The sequence below is a fragment of the Delphinus delphis genome, chromosome 6 (assembly GCF_949987515.2).
Source record: "Delphinus delphis chromosome 6, mDelDel1.2, whole genome shotgun sequence".
Taxonomy (NCBI): domain Eukaryota; kingdom Metazoa; phylum Chordata; class Mammalia; order Artiodactyla; family Delphinidae; genus Delphinus; species Delphinus delphis.
The window spans coordinates 79,989,574-80,011,420 of NC_082688.1; the positions used below are offsets into that span (position 1 = coordinate 79,989,574).

At 39.9% G+C, this 21,847-nt stretch overlaps 1 protein-coding gene across 1 annotated transcript; it reads right to left on the reverse strand.

Annotated features, from left to right (window-relative positions):
- Nucleotides 1-948: 948 nt before the first annotated feature.
- Nucleotides 949-21,618, reverse strand: SMU1 (SMU1 DNA replication regulator and spliceosomal factor). Its single transcript, XM_060014872.1, has 12 exons — nt 21,513-21,618; nt 18,232-18,442; nt 16,501-16,653; nt 15,290-15,400; nt 12,114-12,242; nt 10,289-10,408; nt 8,724-8,840; nt 7,968-8,095; nt 7,046-7,172; nt 4,552-4,719; nt 2,767-2,919; nt 949-1,467 (listed from the first exon to the last, which is right to left on the reverse strand). Exons 1-12 carry the CDS (start codon nt 21,536-21,538, stop codon nt 1,369-1,371), a joined length of 1,542 nt encoding a protein of 513 aa, XP_059870855.1. The 5' UTR covers nt 21,539-21,618; the 3' UTR covers nt 949-1,368.
- Between the last annotated feature and the right edge of the window lie 229 nt (nt 21,619-21,847).

Sequence of the window (21,847 nt, forward strand, 5' to 3'; positions counted from 1 at the left end):
TGCTGAAAATTCCTAGAATAAGTAAGTGTACATGTGCTGAAAAGATTCTTGCTCTCCATGAGCCTTGGCACAAAGTGTGCATCTCACAACTGCCAGTTCACAAGGTCATGGGCTAAATCAAAACCAGTTTCTTGAAGATTTTTCTAAGGAATTTTAGTATAAGCTCTTTGCACCTTAAACTTTTTTTACTTAAGTGAAAGCCTCTTCACTGGGAGGAATGGCAGACTACATTCATATAGACTCACCGCTATTCAACTCTCAAATCGGCAGCAAATGACATTCTGTGAAAAAGCTGCAGGTTTTGTGGCAGCAAGACAGTTGGGAATATGACTGGGAAAGATGGATTTCATAGTGCTGCTAAGAATTATTCAGCCGATATTAAGCATTTTTATGTGCTAGGCAACAGCTAGCTGATCCCAAATACAGGATCAGGCTATATTTCAAGGGACAAAGGTTTATAAGACTATACAAAACTTTCCCCACTTGTTTGTACCTACTAATTGGGAAAATTAAAAGGGGGCATAAAAGGCCCACACAAGCAAACAAGCTCACTTTCTTGAAATGGTACCTAGCATAGTACCATCACACGTCAACAAAGGCATTCCATATACATCTTTGGTTGAAACAGAAAAGAGACACCCACATGCATTTCCAAATATGCCAAAACTGAATTCTCATATAATGTATCCTGCAACTAGTTCTACCCATTAAATGAAGACGATATTCCCTGGAAAAGTCACTGCTAAGAAAAATGAATGCCTGGGGGAGGGCAGTGAAATGAGAGATCCTATGTGACACCTGACTTTACATTCAGTCTGTCCTACCCAGGAACTGACTTCCGGCTGTACTTAAGATTCAGGAATAATAATGTAGTGTCCCACCCTCTTCATCTGATTCTAAGTAAATATGTTAACTAGATGAGCACTTATTTACATTTAAAAACAAAGCCTCCAGAAAGGTGTAAAGTTTATTAACATCTTTTAAAAAAAAAGATGGGACAGTAAACAGCTACTGAATTTGGGATAGTTCCTTATTTACAAGTTTTACTGCAGGAGGCCCGTTTTAATCAGCATTTCACATAATCAAAGGAGTACAGTTTTTCCCTAGAAATATCAGTATTTCACTCTCCAGGTAAAAGACTATTGAAAACATTGAGTGACTGCCCCAGTTAGAAACGGATAAGCGAATACCTTGAAAATATATAAAAAAGAGTAACTGCTACTTAAACATGAATTTTCACAAAATTATTCTTGTGCCTAATTCAGACAATTTACTTAGAAAAGCTGGCCTAAAAAAAAAAAAGCAACACATGAATATGTCTTCATTTTAAGTACATGCTCTCAAGCTAGTTTAAAAAGAAAAGTTGAATTAGGGTTTCCAGAGTTTTAGGAGTCCATCTTCACTGTAAGTAGCAATCAGGTTCTGATGAGGGTGATGTGCGATACCAATCACATCCTTCTCATGAACCTGGAATAGGTAAAGCACAGGATTAGGGTATACAGGTCTCCAACAAATCACTCTGAAGAAGCTTCCAGAGCTGAGTGGGAGGGAAGAAGAGTGAAGCTCCTACTTCTCACCAAAGGAATCAAGCCCAAGGCAGCCTCAGAGAGTGCTAACCAAACACACAAACCAAAAACTCAAACGAGGCTATCACATGGCTGATGACATTTTCTGTACTTTTCTTCATAATGTATAAATAACACTTTGAGCCAAACCACTCCTGCACTACAGTGGGTCCTAGTCATCATCACCATTTTATAAATATTAAGCCAAGACAGTGGCTGAGACCAAACAATTCCTTCAGCTCAGTGAACTTATTAGTATTTTCCTCAACTAGAGGACACCTTCCACCTCATCTTGTTTTGTTCACATCTTGGATCTATACTGGAGGCTTCACAAGGCAGACGTGCCAACAGTTCACTCAAGAACAGTTTGAGATGAGGTTATTCTCTAACAGAGCTATGTGTATAATTTTTTATACATTCAGCAGACCATTTCTTTTTCCTCGACTGCAGACGACTTCATTTTCCCTGCCCAACCACCCCTCTGCATTTGGGCTGTGGGCGGCATGTGACTAATTCTAATCAAAAAAGAATGACAAAGTAATGTAAACAAACCACTTCCAGATGTGGGTCTTTAAAACATCCAGTATACCCCTTCAACTATCTTTTCTCCTTCTAAGATCTCAGGGGCCACATATTCCAAATGGCACAGCTAAAAGACAGGAGGACGATGCAATTTATATCACACTGTGACATAGTAAGAAACTTTCACTGTGTTAGACCACTGACATTTAAAGATTGTTTGTTACAGCAGCTAGCATTAATTATTCCTTGTTACTGATTGAGCCCTCTTACAACACAAAGCTGCTTAAAAAACATAATCTGATAGGATAATATACAAGTAACTTGCCTTTGAAAGGACACGGAGAGGACTAGCTATATCTGCCACTCTCCAATCGCCCTGGATAAGGTCTAACCAATCTAGCTGGCTAGACAGGCGTGTTCCCTTCCTCCTTCTCTGCTTTATGTACACCCATCCTATCCACGTGAAGCTGAAGGCTCACTATAAAGGATGACTTTTCCTGATACAGGAGTTAATTCCATACAATTACTTATGGGCCTTTTTTTATTTAGTGATAACATTTTTACATTTTTTTATACCAAGGTTCACACAGATAGCAGTCTGGAAAAGGTTTACTTCAGAGTTCAGAGAGACATAAGCATTAACAATTTCTGTAGATGGCCGTAAGTCAGTAATACTTACTGTCAAAGTTCTCTCCAGTTTGCCAGTGACTGTGCTGAAACAGTAGAGCACAAAGTCCTCCCCTACACAGTAGATCCATTCACCACGGGGAGAGAGGGCACAGCAAACAAAGTCACCACCTTCTCTCTTACCAGAGCTGAAGCTTCTGACAATCTAGATCATTAACACAGCCCAAGGTAAAAATAAAACACCTGGATTAGCAACAGTTCTACTGCAGCAGTTTAAACTGACATCTTTATGTTATTTTGTACTTTGGTTTACTGTCATTTATAATTAGGTTACCAGTTCCATTCACCATGTCCTGAAATATTCAAAGGATAAGCTATCCTAAGTCAGTGGCAGACAGACATTTACAATTCACTTGTCCCAAGTCACCAATCCTACTCTTTAGTCTACTGAGCCATTTTACCCAGAAGCAAATTCGTTAGCATACACAGTTTCCTAAATCAACATACTACTGGTTCTCAGTGCTCTGTGGACCCATGCTCCCCAGTTTCCTCTTTCTAACAGCATGAGATGCCCTCTCCATTCATGATGGAACTGTCTCCAAGACCTTGCTTGCTCTATTTTGCATACCATTAAGATCACCATAAATCAATGGAGAGAAACCAATCTCAAAAGGTTAAAAGGCTACATATTGTATGATTCCATTTAATTACTATTCTCAAAATGAAAAACTGTAATAATGGAAAACAGATTAGTGGCCGCCAGGGGCTAGAGCTGTGGGGGAAGGGTTTAACTATAAAAGTGTAGCACAAGGGAGTTTCTTTGGGAGTGATGAAACAGTTCTGTATCTTAATCGTGGTGGTTACATAAATCAACACGAGATGAAATTTCACAGAACTATTCATGTCCCACCTCAAAATGAATGCATGTAAAGACGTAAAATCTAAATAAGGTTTGTATGTGAGCTAACAGTGTTGTACCGATGTCAATTTCCTGGTTTTGACAACTGTACAATGTTTATGTAAAATGTTATCATTGGGGGATGCAGGTCAAGGGTGTACAAGAACTTTTTTTAAGTTTTTAAAAAGCCAAGCAGAAAACTAGGAAGTGGGCAACTATGGCTATTATGCAGTGTCCCAACAGGTACTGCAGACCAGCCATCTCAACCATAGGTTTGTCACTACCAATTTATCATTTATAGGGACTCAAGCAATGGAGAGAGAGTTCCATACACCAGCCCCTGCGTCTTCTCCATGCTCAGCAGGATCCCCAAGTGCCCAGCCCAACATTTCAGTAGCATCACAACACATTCCCAGGGCTTGAGACCTCAACCTTGATACTCCTAATGTCCCTGGTGCTATAAAAGTGAGGTTCCTTGGGAACCAGCAGGTGTTCTGATTATAAATACACATCATAAAGACACTGTTGCCCTTCTCCTATTCGAGTTCCACCTTAGATCACATAGTAGCTAGCAGATGTCCCAAGCTGGTAATCCATACACTGTATCTCCCTCACTCACACAGGGATTGTTATATCAAAATCTTCAGTGAGGTTCTGCAGGAGGCTTAAAGACAGATCAGGGTCTCATTTATCCAAAGGATGCAAAAGAGAACAGTATACAAACATCCTGGGGAAAGTAGATTAACTACTGAGGTGCCAAAAAGATGTTTTGTAGACATAGAATTTAAAATATTAAATATGTGTCTGAAAAACAAATATAGTGTATATGGTTTTCCAAGTGGTGAACACATATTTGGTTACTGAAAGTGCCAGGACCAAGACACGCTGATTTGGGAACAGCCCACAGGGCTTGAGCAAAGGCACTTTCTGAGCACTCACCTGTCCCTGCATGTTCATGATGACCACTGTGTTTGATCTGTTGCAAACCACAAAGTGCTCTGGGTTTTTAGGAAGCAGTATCACACTGTTGACAGTGATGTCTGTCCCTGCAGTGCTGCCCAAGGATTTAAAGGTATTTGAACATTCTGTGGTCTTCATGTTCCAGATCTACAACACAAAAATATAAGGCATAAACATTTGGGGGGCGGAGGAGGAAGGTTAACAATTTCTAATGTTTTGCAGTTGAAAATTATATTACTAAAAAAGAAAAAAATTGACTCAGAAAAAAAAGCTTCTTACAGTCCAAATACCTAGCACTGCCATATACATAAGAGCTCCCCATTTGCTGATTAACTGGTATAAACAAAATAAAAATCAGAAAGTGAAATAATAAAACCCTTTTAAAACTTATGATCTTTTCCTACAAAATTTTCCTTGGCTGACAAGCTACCTATCTTTAATATCAGCTATGTGTCAACACTGCTACTGTCATAAACAACCAGAAAGCTACCCTTCTCTGGACACCAAAATGAAATGAGGGTTTTTTAGATTTACGTGCTCAGGACCCTGAGATTCAGACTTGGTAGGTCTGGAGTGGGATGTAGGTTTGTGCAATTTTTTTAATCTTTTTTTGTTTTTAATTAATTAATTATGTGGCTGCGTTGGGTCTTCGTTGCTGTGCGCGGGCTTTCTCTAGTTGTGAGCAGGGGCTGCTCTTCATCGCGGTGTGATTGCAGTGGCTTATTGCAGTGGCTTCTCTTGTTGCAGAGCACGGGCTCTAGGCATGCAGGCTTCAGTAGCTGCGGCAGGCGGACCCTAGTGCACACGGGCTTCAGTAGTTGTGGTGTGAGAGTTCAGTAGTTGTGGCTCGTGGACTCTAGAGCGAGGATGTGGGATCTTCCCGGACCAAGGATCGAACCCATGTCTCCTGCATCGTCAGGTGGATTCTTAACCACTGCACCACCAGGGAAGTCCCTGTGCATTTTTTAAAAGCTCCACAAGTGATTCTCAGCTTGTACTGAGAACCACTGCAGAAGTCACAATGTTAACAGACACACATGAGGATCCATGAAGCGGAAGCTACTCTTGGCCACTTGTGTGACCTCTCCCAGTCCAACATTTCTTCTGCTAATAGTTCTCCACCCTAATGCTTTTCACCTGGCCCTTCTGAGCTACTATGAACTGAAGTGGTTAAATCAGACATCACAGTTATTAAAATCTGAAATGTGCTTAGAGAAGGGATGGACCAACTATTGCCTGGCATTGTCTGGACAGCACTCACTTCATGAGGTATAAAAACTTCAAAGGCATGGACTATGTTGTGTTTCTTCTGTGCCTTCAAAGGAACCCAGCACAAAACAGATGTTGAATGAACACCTATAGAGAGGAGGAAATAGTTGTCCCACTAGTTGTCCCAGTATTTATTTTCTTAATAAATACTGTATCATCTACCCCAATCTCCTCTCCAAAGCCCAGCAGCCTAGAAAAGAAATGAACATTTCAGGGATCAAGAGTTCTAAGACTTCTAGAGTTTTCTGTCCAAAAGGTCAGTGAGATGCTTTACCCCACTTATTGCAGAACTAAACGAAAAGACCACAAAACAAAGAGACCTACACAAGCCACCTCCCAATGGTATTTTTACAAGTTGTGAGGCCCATATATTGATACATAGCACAAAGAGGGCAAACCGCATGACTAAAGCACTAAGAGCTCTGTGTATTTCGCCACCTATCCTGAGGAAGAGTACATCTCCTACCTTCAGGTTTCTGGTTCAATTCCCAAGCCAGAAGAAGCCACTGCAGAAGGTGGTCTGACTGTTAGGGATTTGTGTTAGAATGTTTAGGTCTTCTGCCACGTAACACTCACTTACATAAGGCAATTTAAAAGCAGATCTAGAATGTAAATGGAGTGTCTCAAAGATCTCTAGCGATTTTCTATTTGGATTTCCCATCTTTTATAGGAAATGAGGCCCTCTGTTGAAATAACTAAATCTCTTAAGGTACCGAAGAGCCACTACTTTCAGATGAGAGCTGAAGGCAATAAATAAGTATCTGAGAGGACTTGGTTCTACTCTATGCCCCTCCTGCTCCTCTTTAAAGGCTATTAGAAAGGCCCCAATGTGGAGGCTCGGGGTGGGATGAGGCTGGCCTATTTATTTAGCTACTGAGCTCTTCGTGAACTTGTTGCGGTGGACCGTACCTATGGCAAGATAGAATTTCACCACTGTAAATGGGGGTGGACTTAAGTTTAGAACTCCACACCTTTCCTCTTTTCCTACACATGATAGTGTCTGTAGGTTTGAGATTTGAGGTCCCTAGGCCAATAAGAATTACCACAGAATATTACTACTGTCACAGACTCACCTCAATTATGGCTAAAATACTTAGTAAAGAGGTTTAACCACCACAATTATCACCATTATCACCACTGAAAACTCCTCAAAGGGCAAAAGTGGAACAGACACCCCAAAACAAACCAGTAGCAAATACTTAACCTTCACAGTGCCATCAGAGGATGCACTAATAATATAATGCCCATCCTGTGTAAATGTTGCTTCATTAACGAAGGAGGAATGGCCACGAAATTCCTTCAGGGTTTTTCCAGATTTTAAACCATGAATTCTATCACAAATAAAAGCAAATGAAAAGAACAATTAATATTCTATATATTATGGTTGGGACCAACTGTTGAAAGGATTTTAGATGAATTATAGAAGCTCATGTTAAAATATTAAATGAAGAATGAGGGCTATGCAATTATGTATGCAATATTATTTTCATTATGTCAAACAATCAAACAAAACCACAACAAAAGCTTTGCACAGAGACTGGAAGAAAATATGCCAATAATACCACAAGCTTCTGTTCAGCAACGAATTTCTAGGTCTCTGCCGGGTCCCAGGAATCTGTATTTGTCACATGTCCTCTAAGGTGACTCTGAGGCAGGTGGGTCCATAGACCACACTTTGAGAAATATGAAGTACTGCTATAATCCCTTTCTAATCTCTCTTCTAGGTAAAGACCCAAATGGACAACACAATAGCACTGTGTCAGCTGTACTTTGGGGAAATAAGGTCTCACATACCCTCACTCTCCATATAAAAGCATCCTGGTGAAAACATAAGGAATCACTAGTACCTCCCTGTAAGGCTTCACCATATTAAACCCAAGTGAGGGCAGTTTGGGGATTCTTTTTTTTTTTTTTTTTTTTTTTTTTGCAGTATGCGGGCCTCTCACTGTTGTGGCCTCAAGCACAGGCTCCGGACACGCAGGCTCAGAGGCCATGGCTCACGGGCCCAGGCGCTCTGTGGCATATGGGATCTTCCTGGACCAGGGCACGAACCCGTGTCCCCTGCATCGGCAGGCGGACTCTCAACCACTGAGCCACCAGGGAAGCCCCTGGGGATTCTTACTTACCTAATTGTCTGGTCAAATGAGGCACTAAGGATCTGACTGCTATCCTTAGAAAAGCTTAGACAGGTGACACCTTTACTGTGTGCTCTTTCAAATCTCCTTAAACACTGTCCACTCTGAATCTTCCATACCTTTATTAAAAAAAAAGAATAGTGAAAACCTGTAAATACTGTCCCACTCTACTCTGCAGAGCCAAGCAAGATGCAGTGCTCACTAATATGCTAAAAACAGCATTAAAAATGCATGCTAATAGCTGAATATGATATGTCTGGTTCACACAGTACAATGATAACTTGAATCCTTTGAAACTTAAACCTCTTTCCTTTTAAATTATTAAAACAAAAATTCGACTCTAAGTTCCCTTAGCAGAGACCATTTCTGTATTTTATCTAGCCCAGGGGATTTTAACAGCAATTAAATACAAGCCACAGCTAATCAACTGCTAATCACCTGCAGACCACCCCATCCCGTAAGCACAACACACCATAAGGTGAGCCACAGTGGCACAGCAGAAAGGGCACAAGCAGATCTGGACTGAAGTCCCAGATCTGTCACTTACCAACTGTGTGACCTTAAATTATTGGACCTCCCTAGGCAGAGTTATTATTAGGATTAAACAAGAAAAACTAAAGTCACTGGCATAAAGCTGATGCTCCATAAAGAGTAGCTGTTATTAAGCAAAAAACCTATGTAGGACACTAACTCATTACAGAACTCTCAAAATGTCTACATACAAGAGTTCATGCCACTAATTCATACCTTGATTTTTCCATCTTGGGCACCAGTTGCTAACATTTCTGTATCTCTGCTGAAGCACATGCAGAGGACAGCATCATCCATCATCATAAAGTTATCCTGGGCCTGGTACTTAAGATCCTAAAGGAAACAATGATAAGCAGTTATCAAAATAACACAAAAACACCAGTTACCCCAGGTCTCTGCAAACTCACTAAAAGCAGGATAATTGGACTATGCCAACTCTAAATCTGCAAAGCAAATAGTGTCATGCACACTATTCTGATGAACAACTGATAATACTGGGAATAACATTTTTACACAATTCAAGTAACTATTATAAAAAATGCAAACATATTAGCCTACATCTTTTGCTTATGATCCTTTCTAAGCAAAATTTCCCTACAGTACATATTGTACATCTTTAATAAATCTGAATTTATTTGTTTTTAGGGTATGACATGAGAAATTAATGTTTTGTCCATACTGTCAGCTACCTTTCCTAAAACCATGTATTGATTAATCCATTTATTTGTTATTTTTCTTTTATCATCTATTACTGTTCATATTGAACTACATATATATATATATATATATTTTTACATCTTTATTGGAGTATAATTGCTTTACAATGGTGAGTTAGTTTCTGCTGAAATATATTTTTTCTAAAGTATAGAAAGAGACTGCTTCATGGTTAAAAAAAAAGGTAAATTATAAAGAAATATACAATGTAGAAAGTGAAAGTCACTCATAAATCCACTAAGCATGGAGTGGAATTTAGTACTCTATGATCAAGATTACATTTTAAATCAGGGGTTAGTCAACAAGTAGCTATTTGGGAAAAAGTTAAGTTGGGTCTACACCAATTTTAGCACCCTAAACAAATGCCAGATGGATCAAAAATTAAACATAAAAAGAAACATAATGAAGGAAGTCCAAAGGTACAAACTTCCAGCTGTAAAATAAGTGCCATGGGGATGTAATGTACAGCATGGTGACTACAGTTAGTAATACTGTATGTATATTTGAAAGTTGCTAAAAGAGTAGATCTTAAAAGTTCTCATCACAAGAAAAAAAAAAAGCTTCTAACTATGTGTGATGATGGATGTTAACTAGACTTACTGTGGTGATCATTTTGCAATATACACAAATATTGAATCAGAAGCAATCCAAAAGAGAAATGGGCAAAGGACATGAAAAGACTTCACAGAATAGGAAATACTGGTGGCTTTTCACATATAAAAAGATATTCCACTTCATTCAGAATGAAACACAATTAGTCCTACAATAAGGTTAGAGTGGAAACAATAAGCAACTGCTTACATATACACATAGAATATTCCAGAAAAGTTACATAAGAAACTGGTAACCCTGAGTGGACCAAGGAAGGAAGGGAACTGACTGGCTGAGGGACAAGGTGGGGAACAAGACTCTTTACTGAATAACAGTTCTATTTTATAAAATGTTTTATCAGATTTACATATTACCCATTCAAAAAGTAAATTTAAATTGCAAAACTAACAGATAATTTAAAAACAGTAACAGATAATTCTCCCACTAGAAAAATTAATGTATTTAAAATACTTTACCTTCCTGATTTTTCCAGTCGTAAAATTCCATACTTCAATGAATCCATCAACAGACCCAGTAACCAGATACTGACCATCTGGAGAAAATCGAGCACACTCCACATGTGATTTCTGACCAAACTGTTTCAAATGAAACAATGAAACAGATGCATTTTTATGTAGTGGCCTTAAAACAATTCCCATTTTAAACTTTTGAGAGCTCTGTCCTAGCATAAAGCCATAGCTAGCCTGTATCATGGAGTTTGGGAGGGGTGTTTCTGTACCCAGACACCAAGAGATGCTAGATATATTTTCTCCAAACAGTTTAGCGTCTAGGCTCTCCACTGAAACTAGTTTTTGTTCTTGTTTTTGTTGTTTCTTTTTTTTAAATGAAGTTGGTATTTCCAAAGAAAAGCAAAAAAACTATTTTAGCAAGGGACTTAGAACAAATAATCCTGTTAACTCAAGCAATAAAGTTTTACCAGAATCAGCCACTGTTGGCATGACTTTCACACTCAACTAAATATGGCATATGTTCCTATTTTTTTTTCATCTGGGGGAAAAAATTCTTTTTTCAAAATAAATGGCTATTTTCCTCCACTATTTTTTAAACAAATTTTCTATCACTGCTTCTTTTCATGACCTTCATTTAATCAAGTGATAATGTATGGCTGACTAACTCTAGGAGAACTGATTAGAGCTGACAGATTGTTTGCCTGGGAAATGTATCCTGAGCATTTACCAGCAAAGATGCTTCCATTAACAGATAAAAACTACAGAACGTTAGACAGATGGGAACAGAGAAAAGCTCTATTATGAGTTTCATTTTAAATGCCAAAAAAAGAAGTGTTTATAACAGAAAATCTTAGTCCAGCAGGATAATTATAATGGATTTCTATTTGTCGCAAGGTTTTAACCAGGGTAAATAAAAGTGCTGCCCCAAAATACCTTTACATGCAAATCAAAACATATAATCCAGAAAAGACAAATTCAAAACACTAAGCCAAAGTCAAAGATTTGAGGAATATGAATTATTTTTAAATCTATAAATTCAATCAGAGCACAAACCCAGAAAGAAACTAATAAAAAGGAGATGCTAGGGCTTCCCTGGTGGCGCAGTGGTTGAGAGTCTGCCTGCCAATGCAGGGGACACGGGTTCATGCCCCGGTCCAGGAAGATCTCACATGCCGCGGAGCGGCTGAGCCCGTGAGACATGGCCACTTAGCCTGCGCGTCCGGAGCCTGCGCTCCGCAACGGGAGAGGCCACAACAGTGAGAGGCCTGCATACCGCAAAAAAAAAAAAAGGAGATGCTAAAGTAGCAAATATGGTTGTAATTCTGAGGACTGCAACAATTATTTCATTATGCTTTTTCTTAGAAAAGTCAAAAAACAAAACAAAAAACACCAAGAACCAGCCATCAAGGTGATAAAATTATTTTCCTCAAACACCACTCAAGCCCACTTTACAATCCATGCCTGGTACTTTGCCTAACATGTAGCAAGCAAAAACACAAATGTTGAACAGGACAAATTTCATGGTTCTTAGTCCCAGGCTTAACCAAAGAGCTAAGCAGTCTTCCAAATGCAGGATTCCTTGGAGGAAGTCCAAGGGCAGATGATGGGCCAGATGTCCAATGTATGTCCACTCGGTAATACAGTTGAGGTGTGCCACTGCCTGGCTGCAGGGAGACCTCAGTGATCACCGGCAGCAACCATGAACGTTGTCAGAGCTGGAGAATGAGTTCTGCTCCCCAACCCAAGCTCCTGGCACAGGGCCTGGCTAAGCAAGCATACACGGAGTCCCCAACAAATGATTACCGACTGGCTGAGTGTCCAAGGATCCTACCTTAATATGCCTGCTCAGCTGCGTAGGAAACTTTTCTTCTTCCACATCTTTGACAGCTGCTTTGCCTCGGAACAAATCTATGGTCATACCAGGAGGAAGCAATCCCTGGTGCTGCTGCCACTTCAGTGCCTATGAGAAAAGAAATCCACTTGGGTGCTTTTAAGATCTGGTCCTGATTGTTCAGACAAAGCCTGAAACTGTGAGCCATCCAGACCCAACCATCTTTGGCCATCCAAACACAACATAAGCTCGGCTATTCTGTGTCCTAGGAACACAGGCTGATCTCAGGGTAGAAGGGGACTCTGAGAGCCAACAGGGCCATGTTTTTACACCTATTTTCGTATAGGTGTCTCTTATTATAAATAAAATTTGAAAAACAGAAATCTCCCATAGTTCCAACATCCAAACACAGCTACTGTTAGCATTTCATATGTTACCTTGTAGTATTTTTCCCCTGACATATATGTTTAATTTATATAGCTGTAATTATACCATATGTAAAATTTTATATTGTTTTCACCTATCATTAGATCATGCTATGACATGACTAACATTTCAATGGCTGTACAATATATCCTATGTAGTAGATGTTTCACAGTTTATTTAATATATTAATGGACATTTATACTGCTTCTAATTTTTGCACTCATCTAAATAATGCTGCAGTGAACACCTTTGGACATAAGGCTTTTTCCATTATGAGCATATTCCCCACTTGCAATAGGTTCCTAGAAGAGGACTTACTGAATCAAGAAAAGAACACAAATGGTTAAGGCTCTTTATATACACTGCCAAAGTGTTTTCCCCAAAAGACACAACTTCAATAGCATTCACGACTGCATTATGGGGAGTAGAAAAACCATGGACTTTGAAGACAAATGGTCCTAGTTTGTCAACTATGCTATTCTGACTCCCAATTTCACCAACTAAATTCAGGGGAAAAGCCTAATTCCTAGAGCTGATGAAAGGATAAAATAAAATAATATATGTAAAGTCTATAACACAGGGACATGATCAATGTTGATTCCTTTTTCCCTTTACTATAGCAAGAAAACAATAATTTTGGATGTCATTTAAAAACTCTAATGAGTGGAAAGTTATGCCCTACTTTAGTCAATTCTCTATTAGAGTTTGAGCTTTTCTGCATGTTTATTAACTACATATATTTCTTCTGTTAGCTGTTTATTCATGTTCTTTGCTCACTCATCTATTGTGGTCTTACTATTTTTCTTATCAATTTGTGAGCTTTTAATGTGATCAAGACATTGTATTTGTTGTTTATGTTCGCCAAAAAGAATTTTTTTCCCAATCTACCCATTTTTTTTATTATAGCTTTAAAGCTTTCTTTTTATCTTAAGTTAAACTCTCAAGTAATGAAATTTGTTGACCTTTACCTTGGTGTTTACTCCCTACTCACAGGAAATCCTTCTCTATCAAGAGGTTTGATACATTTATATCACCACCTAAGTTTTTCTATATTCTTAAAATACATAACTTTCACTCTATCTGAAATTATGCTTATAAAATATGAGAGAAGGCTCTAATCTGACATTTCTCCCCCATTCTAAAGTAGGTGCCCCAACACCATACACTTAATAATTCCTCCCTGTTCCTAGGTTCTGTGACATTCCCATTAACATCTATTGAATTCTTATAAATAACAGGATCAATTTCTTGCACTGCTGTTGCACTGGATGCCAAGTACCAAAATGATTCAAACTATAAACCTGTTAAAAGCTTCACTACTTCTAGGGCTACTGTGCTTTCAACATTCTTCCTTTCCAAAATTTCTTTGATGAATATACTTCCAAGTTTATTTTTTCAAGTGAACACTAGAATTCTTCTGTGAAACAGTTCTAATCCTATTGTGATCTTTATTATAAACTGCCTTAAATCTAAGAAGAACTGGCATCAACATCAGTCTTATCCAGGAAAATCAATGTTTCACCATCTACTCAAATCTTCTTTCATTTCTCTTGAAAGCTTTGAAAGGCTTTTGCTTTTTTAAAAAGTGGAAATAAATCATGTATTACCCACAAAAGTTAATGCTAGAATTCTTACATTGTATGCTGTTGCTATAAACAAAAGCTCTTTTTTTCACTGAATATTCGAACTGGCCAGTGCTGATATGTAGAAATGTAATCAACTTTTGTATATTTTATATCTCACAACTTTACCAAACTTTTAAATTAATTCTATGATTATAGTTTAAATATTTAATGTTTATAAATACTATTAATTTTGTTTATTTCTTTCCAAAATTCATATGTTGCTTATTTTTCATATTTTACTTTAATGACTGGAGAACTTGACCTGTCTCCAATCAACAGGTATTCTCTACAGGCTCTTTACCCTTAGTCTACAGCAACTTCAAATCACTCCCAACTTTAAAAGGAAAAAACAAAAACGAAAACCCCTCTCTACATCACCCCTATCTCCTTCCTTTAACAACCAAGAAAGGAACAACTTGAGAGATGAAAAGGGAAGCCAAGAAGAAAAGGGTTAGAAAAACCAAGAGTGGAGTTTCATGAAGACGAGTGGTTATCATGGTTGAGAGCAACCAAGAGCATGGGGAAGATGAGGTCAGAAAGGAGTCTGTACTCTAGGTCGCATTAAAATTGGAACGACAATGCTAGTAATACTACTACTAAAAAAAAAAAAAAAGAAAAGAAAAAAGAAACACCGCCAGCAGCTACCAGTTACTGTGTGTTTACAAGGTGCCAGGCAAAATATAATTGTTTTAAGTACATTTTATCTCATTTAATCCTTACTACAACACCAAGATGAGTAACTGGGATCAAAAAAGTTAGGTAATATGCCCAACACCGCATAGCTGGTAAGTGAGAGAGCTCAGATTCTAACTATGGTAAACATTTGTTCCAATTTGTTTCAGACAGTGTTCCAGCACGATGATCAACAATGCCCTCAAGATTGGATTATAAATTCTATTGTTACCCTAATTCTGTCTCTAGAGTGTATGCCCTTAACCACTAATCTATACTGCCACTCCCAGGAAAGATGAATGTGGCATGGCACAGCTGTTGGTACAAGCAGCTCTACAGGTATTTCCCAGTTCTTAGGATGTCTGATTTCTTTAGCTCATACATAGACTTTATATGGTACAGGAAACACTACCAGGAGTTCAGAGTCATTTCAGTTCCACAGACTGTAATTACCTGACCCAGCAATGCCATGAGACGAGATGGAGGCACCACGCTGACTTCCCCAGCTAAGGCCTGGGCAATCGCTGCTCTTCTCTTCTCTTTGCTACTTCCATCGGGGTATGCCTGAAAAAGGAGCGGCAGTAGCATCATTTCCAAGAAATGGCAAAAGACATAAATGTGCTTATTTTTAAAAAAGTAACAGTAATCAAGCAGAAACATTCAAAAAGGAAAACATAAAAAGTTAAACAGAAGATTAATCAAACCATTTAGTTTTTAAAAACAACTTCTCAATTCTACCCACTTGCATTTCAAAAGTATGAGCTGAGAGAGAACTGAGGTCAGCCAATCCACACCATTATTTCTGAAAAGAGCCTAAGTAAACTATGTCAAAGCCAGAGTTGTTTTTCCAATTTTTGAAAAATCTGCAGAGCCAAGGATTCTTTTATATTCTTTAATAATTTTGTTCAGTCAAATGACTCCCAGCCCAGAAGTTCTTCACCACCTCTAACTTAAATCCTGTCCTGGCAATCCAAACTCCTTCCTTTATCCTCACGGTTTCTGTGAGTTTACTCTAACAACTTCCCATTATCCAGTGCCTATTAAATTCTTCTTCCTCCTATTTAGACAAGCTTCTAGTAAAAGGCTGGGTGAAAAAGAATGAAACTATATATACATACATATATATATATATATATATATATATATATATATATATATATATATATATATATATATATATATGGTTTTGGAAGAATAAAAGAATAACAATCATCATGCTCCAGTAAGCATAATCAGCTGAGAAGCAAAAACACAAGCTTTTAAGAACTAAAAGAACCAGGACTTCCCTGGTGGTCCAGTGGTTAAGACTCTGCACTTCCAAAGGAACACAAATGCACAGTGAACATACCAGCAGTAGAGCAGCACTTCTGGGCCAGTTAAGTACATGGGCTAATGTGGAAATGATACCAAAATAAACTGTCTACTTTTTTACTAATCAACACACAATCCTATATGATGAGGAGTGTGGGGGAGGGAAGGTCCTCAAATACTAAATTAGATTATTCTCTTCAACATATGCAAATTTCAACCAATGTAAATAAACAAAAAAGTATCATTTTCAAAAATTAAATCAAAAATACGAAAAGTATCCAATAAAATGTTTTAAAAAGATCACATTATTGCTCAAAGTTAACAACAGTTTCTTTTCATTACCACCGTCATACCTCTCGAGGATCGAAATAAGACCTGGCCAAGAGGTTTTCCAGATGAATATACCGTTCTGGCTGTGTTTGTTTTAACATAATCATGGGATCAGTCTGTCTCAGAAGAGATCTGGCAGCACCCAATTCACGGAGCTCTATTAATTCCAAAACAACCTGTATAATTGAAAGAAAATGGCTGTCAATGCATTCGCTTATTAATTTTTCTTTTTCAGTACTATTTCTGACATAGAAATGGCCTATCAAAATGATCTCCAAATCACAAATCAGGAAATGCCCCTTCTCCTTTTCACAAGCAATTTCAGGCAGACAACTACAGTAATTATAAAGTAATAACTTCAGTCCTTCATTTTTATCTACCAATCTCCTCTCCTCTACCAATCTCCTCTCCTCTTAGGTCTCTTACTCAGAATGTAGATGCTAGAGAAAACTAAAGATGGAAATATCTCTATAGGCTCCAGAGAAACCTTTCTCCAATTACCAAAATTTTCTTTAGGGAATTAACTAAACTCACGTGGACTGTAAAGAAACAAACCCATTTCCCTATTTTTACTTTAAACCACATGACATTCTTATTTCCAGAAAATCCACTCTGTTCTGTTATATAATAAGTAATTTTACGATCTATGTCCTGGTTTCCTGGCACACATCTTCTAAAAACCTTGGCATTTCCCCAGTGATAGAAATATCTTTGTTATTCATAAGCCCTCTGCATCACACCTGAGTTAGTGCTAAGGAGATGGCTCAGGACAAGGGCTGGCTATCAAAAGGACCAACCATATGATTAGAGGATTGATGCTCTGAGCCAGCCCAACCCTGCAGAGGGTCAAGGAACTAGAATTTGAATGAAAAATCTCAATGGAGCTTCCTGGTTGGTGAATACTTTAATGTGCCAGGTAAGAGACAAACCCTAACTCCCTGGGGGGAAGGCACTGGAAATTCTGGTTCAGTACCCTCCCAAACTTCACCCTATATGTCTCTTCATTCAGCTGGTACTGATCTTTCCCCTTGATAATAAAACTGCAATCATCAGTATGTCACTTTCCTGAGGTCTGTGTCATTCTAGTGAATTATCAACTCTGAGGGGGTCATGGGGACCCTCAAATTTGTAGCCAGTTGGTCAGAAGTATAGATGGCCCAAAACCCCAAAGTGTGGCTGGTGTGTGAAGTAAAGACAGTCTTGTAGAGGACCGAGCCCTTAACTAGTGGGGTCTGCACTAACTCTGGGTGGTTAGTGTCAGAACTAAATTGCAGCACACTATTTGGTGTCAGAACAGTTGGTGTTAGAATAGATCATTCAATGGTCACTTAAGAAAGAATTTCAATTTGGGAAAATCTTGGCTTTTCCAAGAAGAGAAATAAAAATACAGAGTAGTTGGGCTTCCCTGGTGGCGCAGTGGTTGAGAGTCCACCTGCTGATGCAGGGGACATGGGTTCGTGCCCCAGTCCGGGAAGATCCCACATGCCGCGGAGCGGCTGGGCCCATGAGCCATGGCCGCTGAGCCTGCGCATCCGGAGCCTGTGCTCCGCAACGGGAGAGGCCACAACAGTGAGAGACCCGTGTACCGCAGAAAAAAAAAAAAAAAAAAAATAGAGTAGCACTCAAGCTTTGACAGTGTAAATTTTAGGGCTGTTAAAGCCCCATAATGCTTGAAGAAATGTTCATGGATGCTTTCCAGTCAGGGGGCCCACAATAAACCAACATACAGGGATCAGCATCACCCCCACTCTTACCTGTTCATAGAGGTCAATGAGGGTTTTGTCTGGCAATTTCAGAGACTGTATAGCCTGTAAAACAGTGTCCCAATGGCCACTATTAATGTCAGCCACAAAACTCTCAATGCTGTCCACAGTATTCAGAGACACAGTAGTCTCTTCCTGCAAGGTGGCTAATGCCCGATGTAAACTGTTCTCCTTTAGGTACTGCATGATAAGACGGATCACACTGAAAGAAGAAAGCAAGTCATTCAGCTCATGGATCCTCACTCACCAAAGAGTTCACAAAATAAATCCCACCCCAGTTTATTTTTCTACACAACCATCCTCCTTTCACTACCTACTTTCCGTTTCTTTATCGTGTGAGTAAAACTTTCCAAAAAAATCACAGAACCTAAGCTACAAGATATCATCCAGTCCTACTTCCAACTCAGAAATAGGAGAACTAGGGTTCAGCGAAGGGAAATAATTTGCCCAATGTCTCACAGTCAGCTAGAAAGCAAGTTAGTACCAAGAAGACTCTCTTACTTCCAAGGTCAGAGATCTTTTTATTATGCCAAGTTTCTTATTAATTCATATGATTACACTGTTGCACCCTATAGTAAAATACTTTAAACCAAGTCTAGTCACTGACACAAAATAAATGATTCGACGATTTGGTCCATTTTTCAAATGACAACAAAAAATATGAATTGAGACCTTCTTAAAAGGGATTTGTTGAACACAAATAAGTAGAGCTATACTGTATGTAAAAGCAAAACAAAGCTATGTGTCCTCACTTGCAAAAATAACACCTACCCACTGCCTTTATTACCAAATGTTCAAGACAAGTGAAATAAAAACATGTGGATTCAGTTTCCCAAGGAAAAGAGGACCCAGACAATCTCCAAATACTCAGAGAACAAGCAACGGTTTTCAGCATGTGACACGTCATTTCGAGTTAAATATATATAATTAAAGCTTCTTTTTTTGTTGTTGTTGTTTTGTTTTTTTTTGAGGTACGCGGGCCTCTCACTGTTGTGGCCTCTCCCGTTGCGGAGCACAGGCTCCAGACGCACAGGCTCAGCGGCCATGGCTCAGGGGCCCAGCCGCTCCGCGGCATGTGGGATCCTCCTGGACCGGGGCACGAACCCGTGTCCCCTGCACCGGCAGGTGTACTCTCAACCACTGCGCCACCAGGGAAGCCCGATATAATTAAAGCTTCTTGATCTTCGGCTTAGTGTTAAGGAGTCTAGTGAAGAATGTTGTTCATATAGACAGTAAAAGTTCACTTTACAGGCTATACTACACTGTTCTTCTCTTGCCTTAAAAGTAAATATGTGGCACACAAGATATTTCTACTGGACAGCACTAGTATCAGGGGTCACACTGTCCTGGTTGGAAGGGATTTCAGACTGGAATTTAGTCAATTCTCTTTCCCAGGAGAGAAATAATAAAAAATAATAACCAATGTTTTCTATGTGTTCACTATATATCAGGTACTGTTCTAAGCATTTTGGATTCATTTACTCCTCAAAACAACCCTATGAGGATGGCATTACTCTTACATCCATTTTACAGATGAGAATTTGACCAGGTAACAGAGATAAGTGGAAAAATGAAGATTCAAACTGGCAGCGTGGCAGGTGAACATACACCCTGGACAGGAAAGCAAACACCCTCTTCTTAAAAAGGGCTCCCTTCCTGCAGAAGGGAACTGATTACTGCTACTCACAGTAGTCTTTTCTCTCATGGCCCCTTTAAGAGATACCTGCTGTTCCAGTATCACACTGTCTTCCATAGCACGCTTCCATTTACACTCCCCAAATGAAACACCACACTTCACGCTTGGAAAGAACTCATATTTGACATAGCCAAAATCAAATTCACGTCCTTCAAACACAGTGTAATACATAAAGAGCTAAAAGCTTTGGAGATAGGCTGGGATTTGAGTCAGAGTTCTGTCACTTACTGTGACTATGGACAAGTCAGTTAACATCTCTTTGCCTGTTTCCTCATCTGTTAAGAAAAATAACTACTCTGTAGGGGTTGGTCAAAGAGTTGACTACACTGCATATAGTGTGACTAGCATGGAAAATACTTAGTAAAAAGCAGCAATTATTGATAATGAAAACATGCAGCTGGGAGAATGGTTAGCTCCCACTTTGATTCAGGCTCAAAGCATGGAATCCTTTCCAACTCCTGCCCTGACTTAGGTGTCTTCATCGCCAGCACTCTCCATCACCCTTCTTTGCTTTACTTTTCTCCAAAACACTTACCACCATTTGCTAAGCCTATTTTACTTACTGCTTTTGCCTGCTGTTTGCCTTCCTCAATAACAATGTACTTTCTATAAGGGCACGGATTTTTGTTTGCTTCGTTCACTACTATATTCCCAGGGTCTAATACAAGTACACAGCAGACTTCAATATTTGTTGAATGAATAAACCTCCCTTCTTCCTATGGCAGACCTTGAGGACAAGTCCTCTCTCCCTTACACTCAGGACACAAATGATACGTCTGCTGATTTAATTATTAAGTGTTGGCAAGAGCAAGGTAGAGGATGGAATCCTGGAAAAGTTCACTAAAGACCTTCAGTCACTCATTAGCCCCCCTCTCCCCCAAGTCTATCATTCTCCTGGCCCAATTTCCACATTCTGTCCCTCCTTTGGGCTACACAGAGCTCACAGACTAACCAAAATTCAGCGCCACGTGGAACTTCATAAAATAGCTAGTCGCTCATTCATTCCAAAGACAATCACTCATTCATTCCAAAGACCATCATTGAGCCTCGACGATGTGCTAGGAACTGGGACTGTAATGAAAAGGAGCCCCTAGACGCCTACACAGGCTAGTAGGGTGGACAAACGGTGACAATACTGGATTAAGTGCTGGGCAGAAAAAAGCAGAGGGCCCTGTAAGCACAGGGGAGGAAACAAACAACACTGCTCACTGGGGGCGGGAAGAGAAAGAAGGCCGCGAGTGCGGCCCCTTTGTGCAGATTAGACCGGAGTCCAGATTGGATGGCTAATTTGCTCAGTCACAGATACCCGGAGTCGGCGAGGGCTAGAACTCAGGTCTTCCAGGCATGTCTTACCCCCAACCCCGCGCCGCCTCCCACCGGGCTTTGGGCTTCCCGTCCGCTACTTTCTTGTGGGCCCGCCTCCGAGGTAGCCAGATCCAAGAAGCTTCTTTGAGGGAAAGGAAATGCCCCTCCACTCCCCAGCCTCTCGAACGCCTCCCCCGAGCAGCTCCTACGACCCCACCCTTCGCCTGCCGGCCCCCGCAACCTCGCGAGCATCCACCACCACGGGACTCACTCCGAGGACTCGATTTCGATCGACATAGCGCTATCTTCCCTGGCGCAGAGGCCACTCCACTCTCAGGCCCAGTAGCGGACCGCACCAGCGACACCTCCGGCGGCCCCCGTACGTCACTTCCGCTCGACGTCCGACGCCCGCTCTGGAGGCGGTCTGTACGGAAGAGGGGCGTGGAGTGCGTGAGGAGCGGGGTTTTGAGAGGCGGAGCTTCGAGGGGCCGTCAAAAGTCGGAACCTGGGCGCCTGCTGCAGAGAATTTTCCGTTCTCCTCCCTAGAGGAAAAGTTGCCTTTAAAGGACTAGTTTTTTTGTTTGTTTTTTCTGCGGTGCGCGGGCT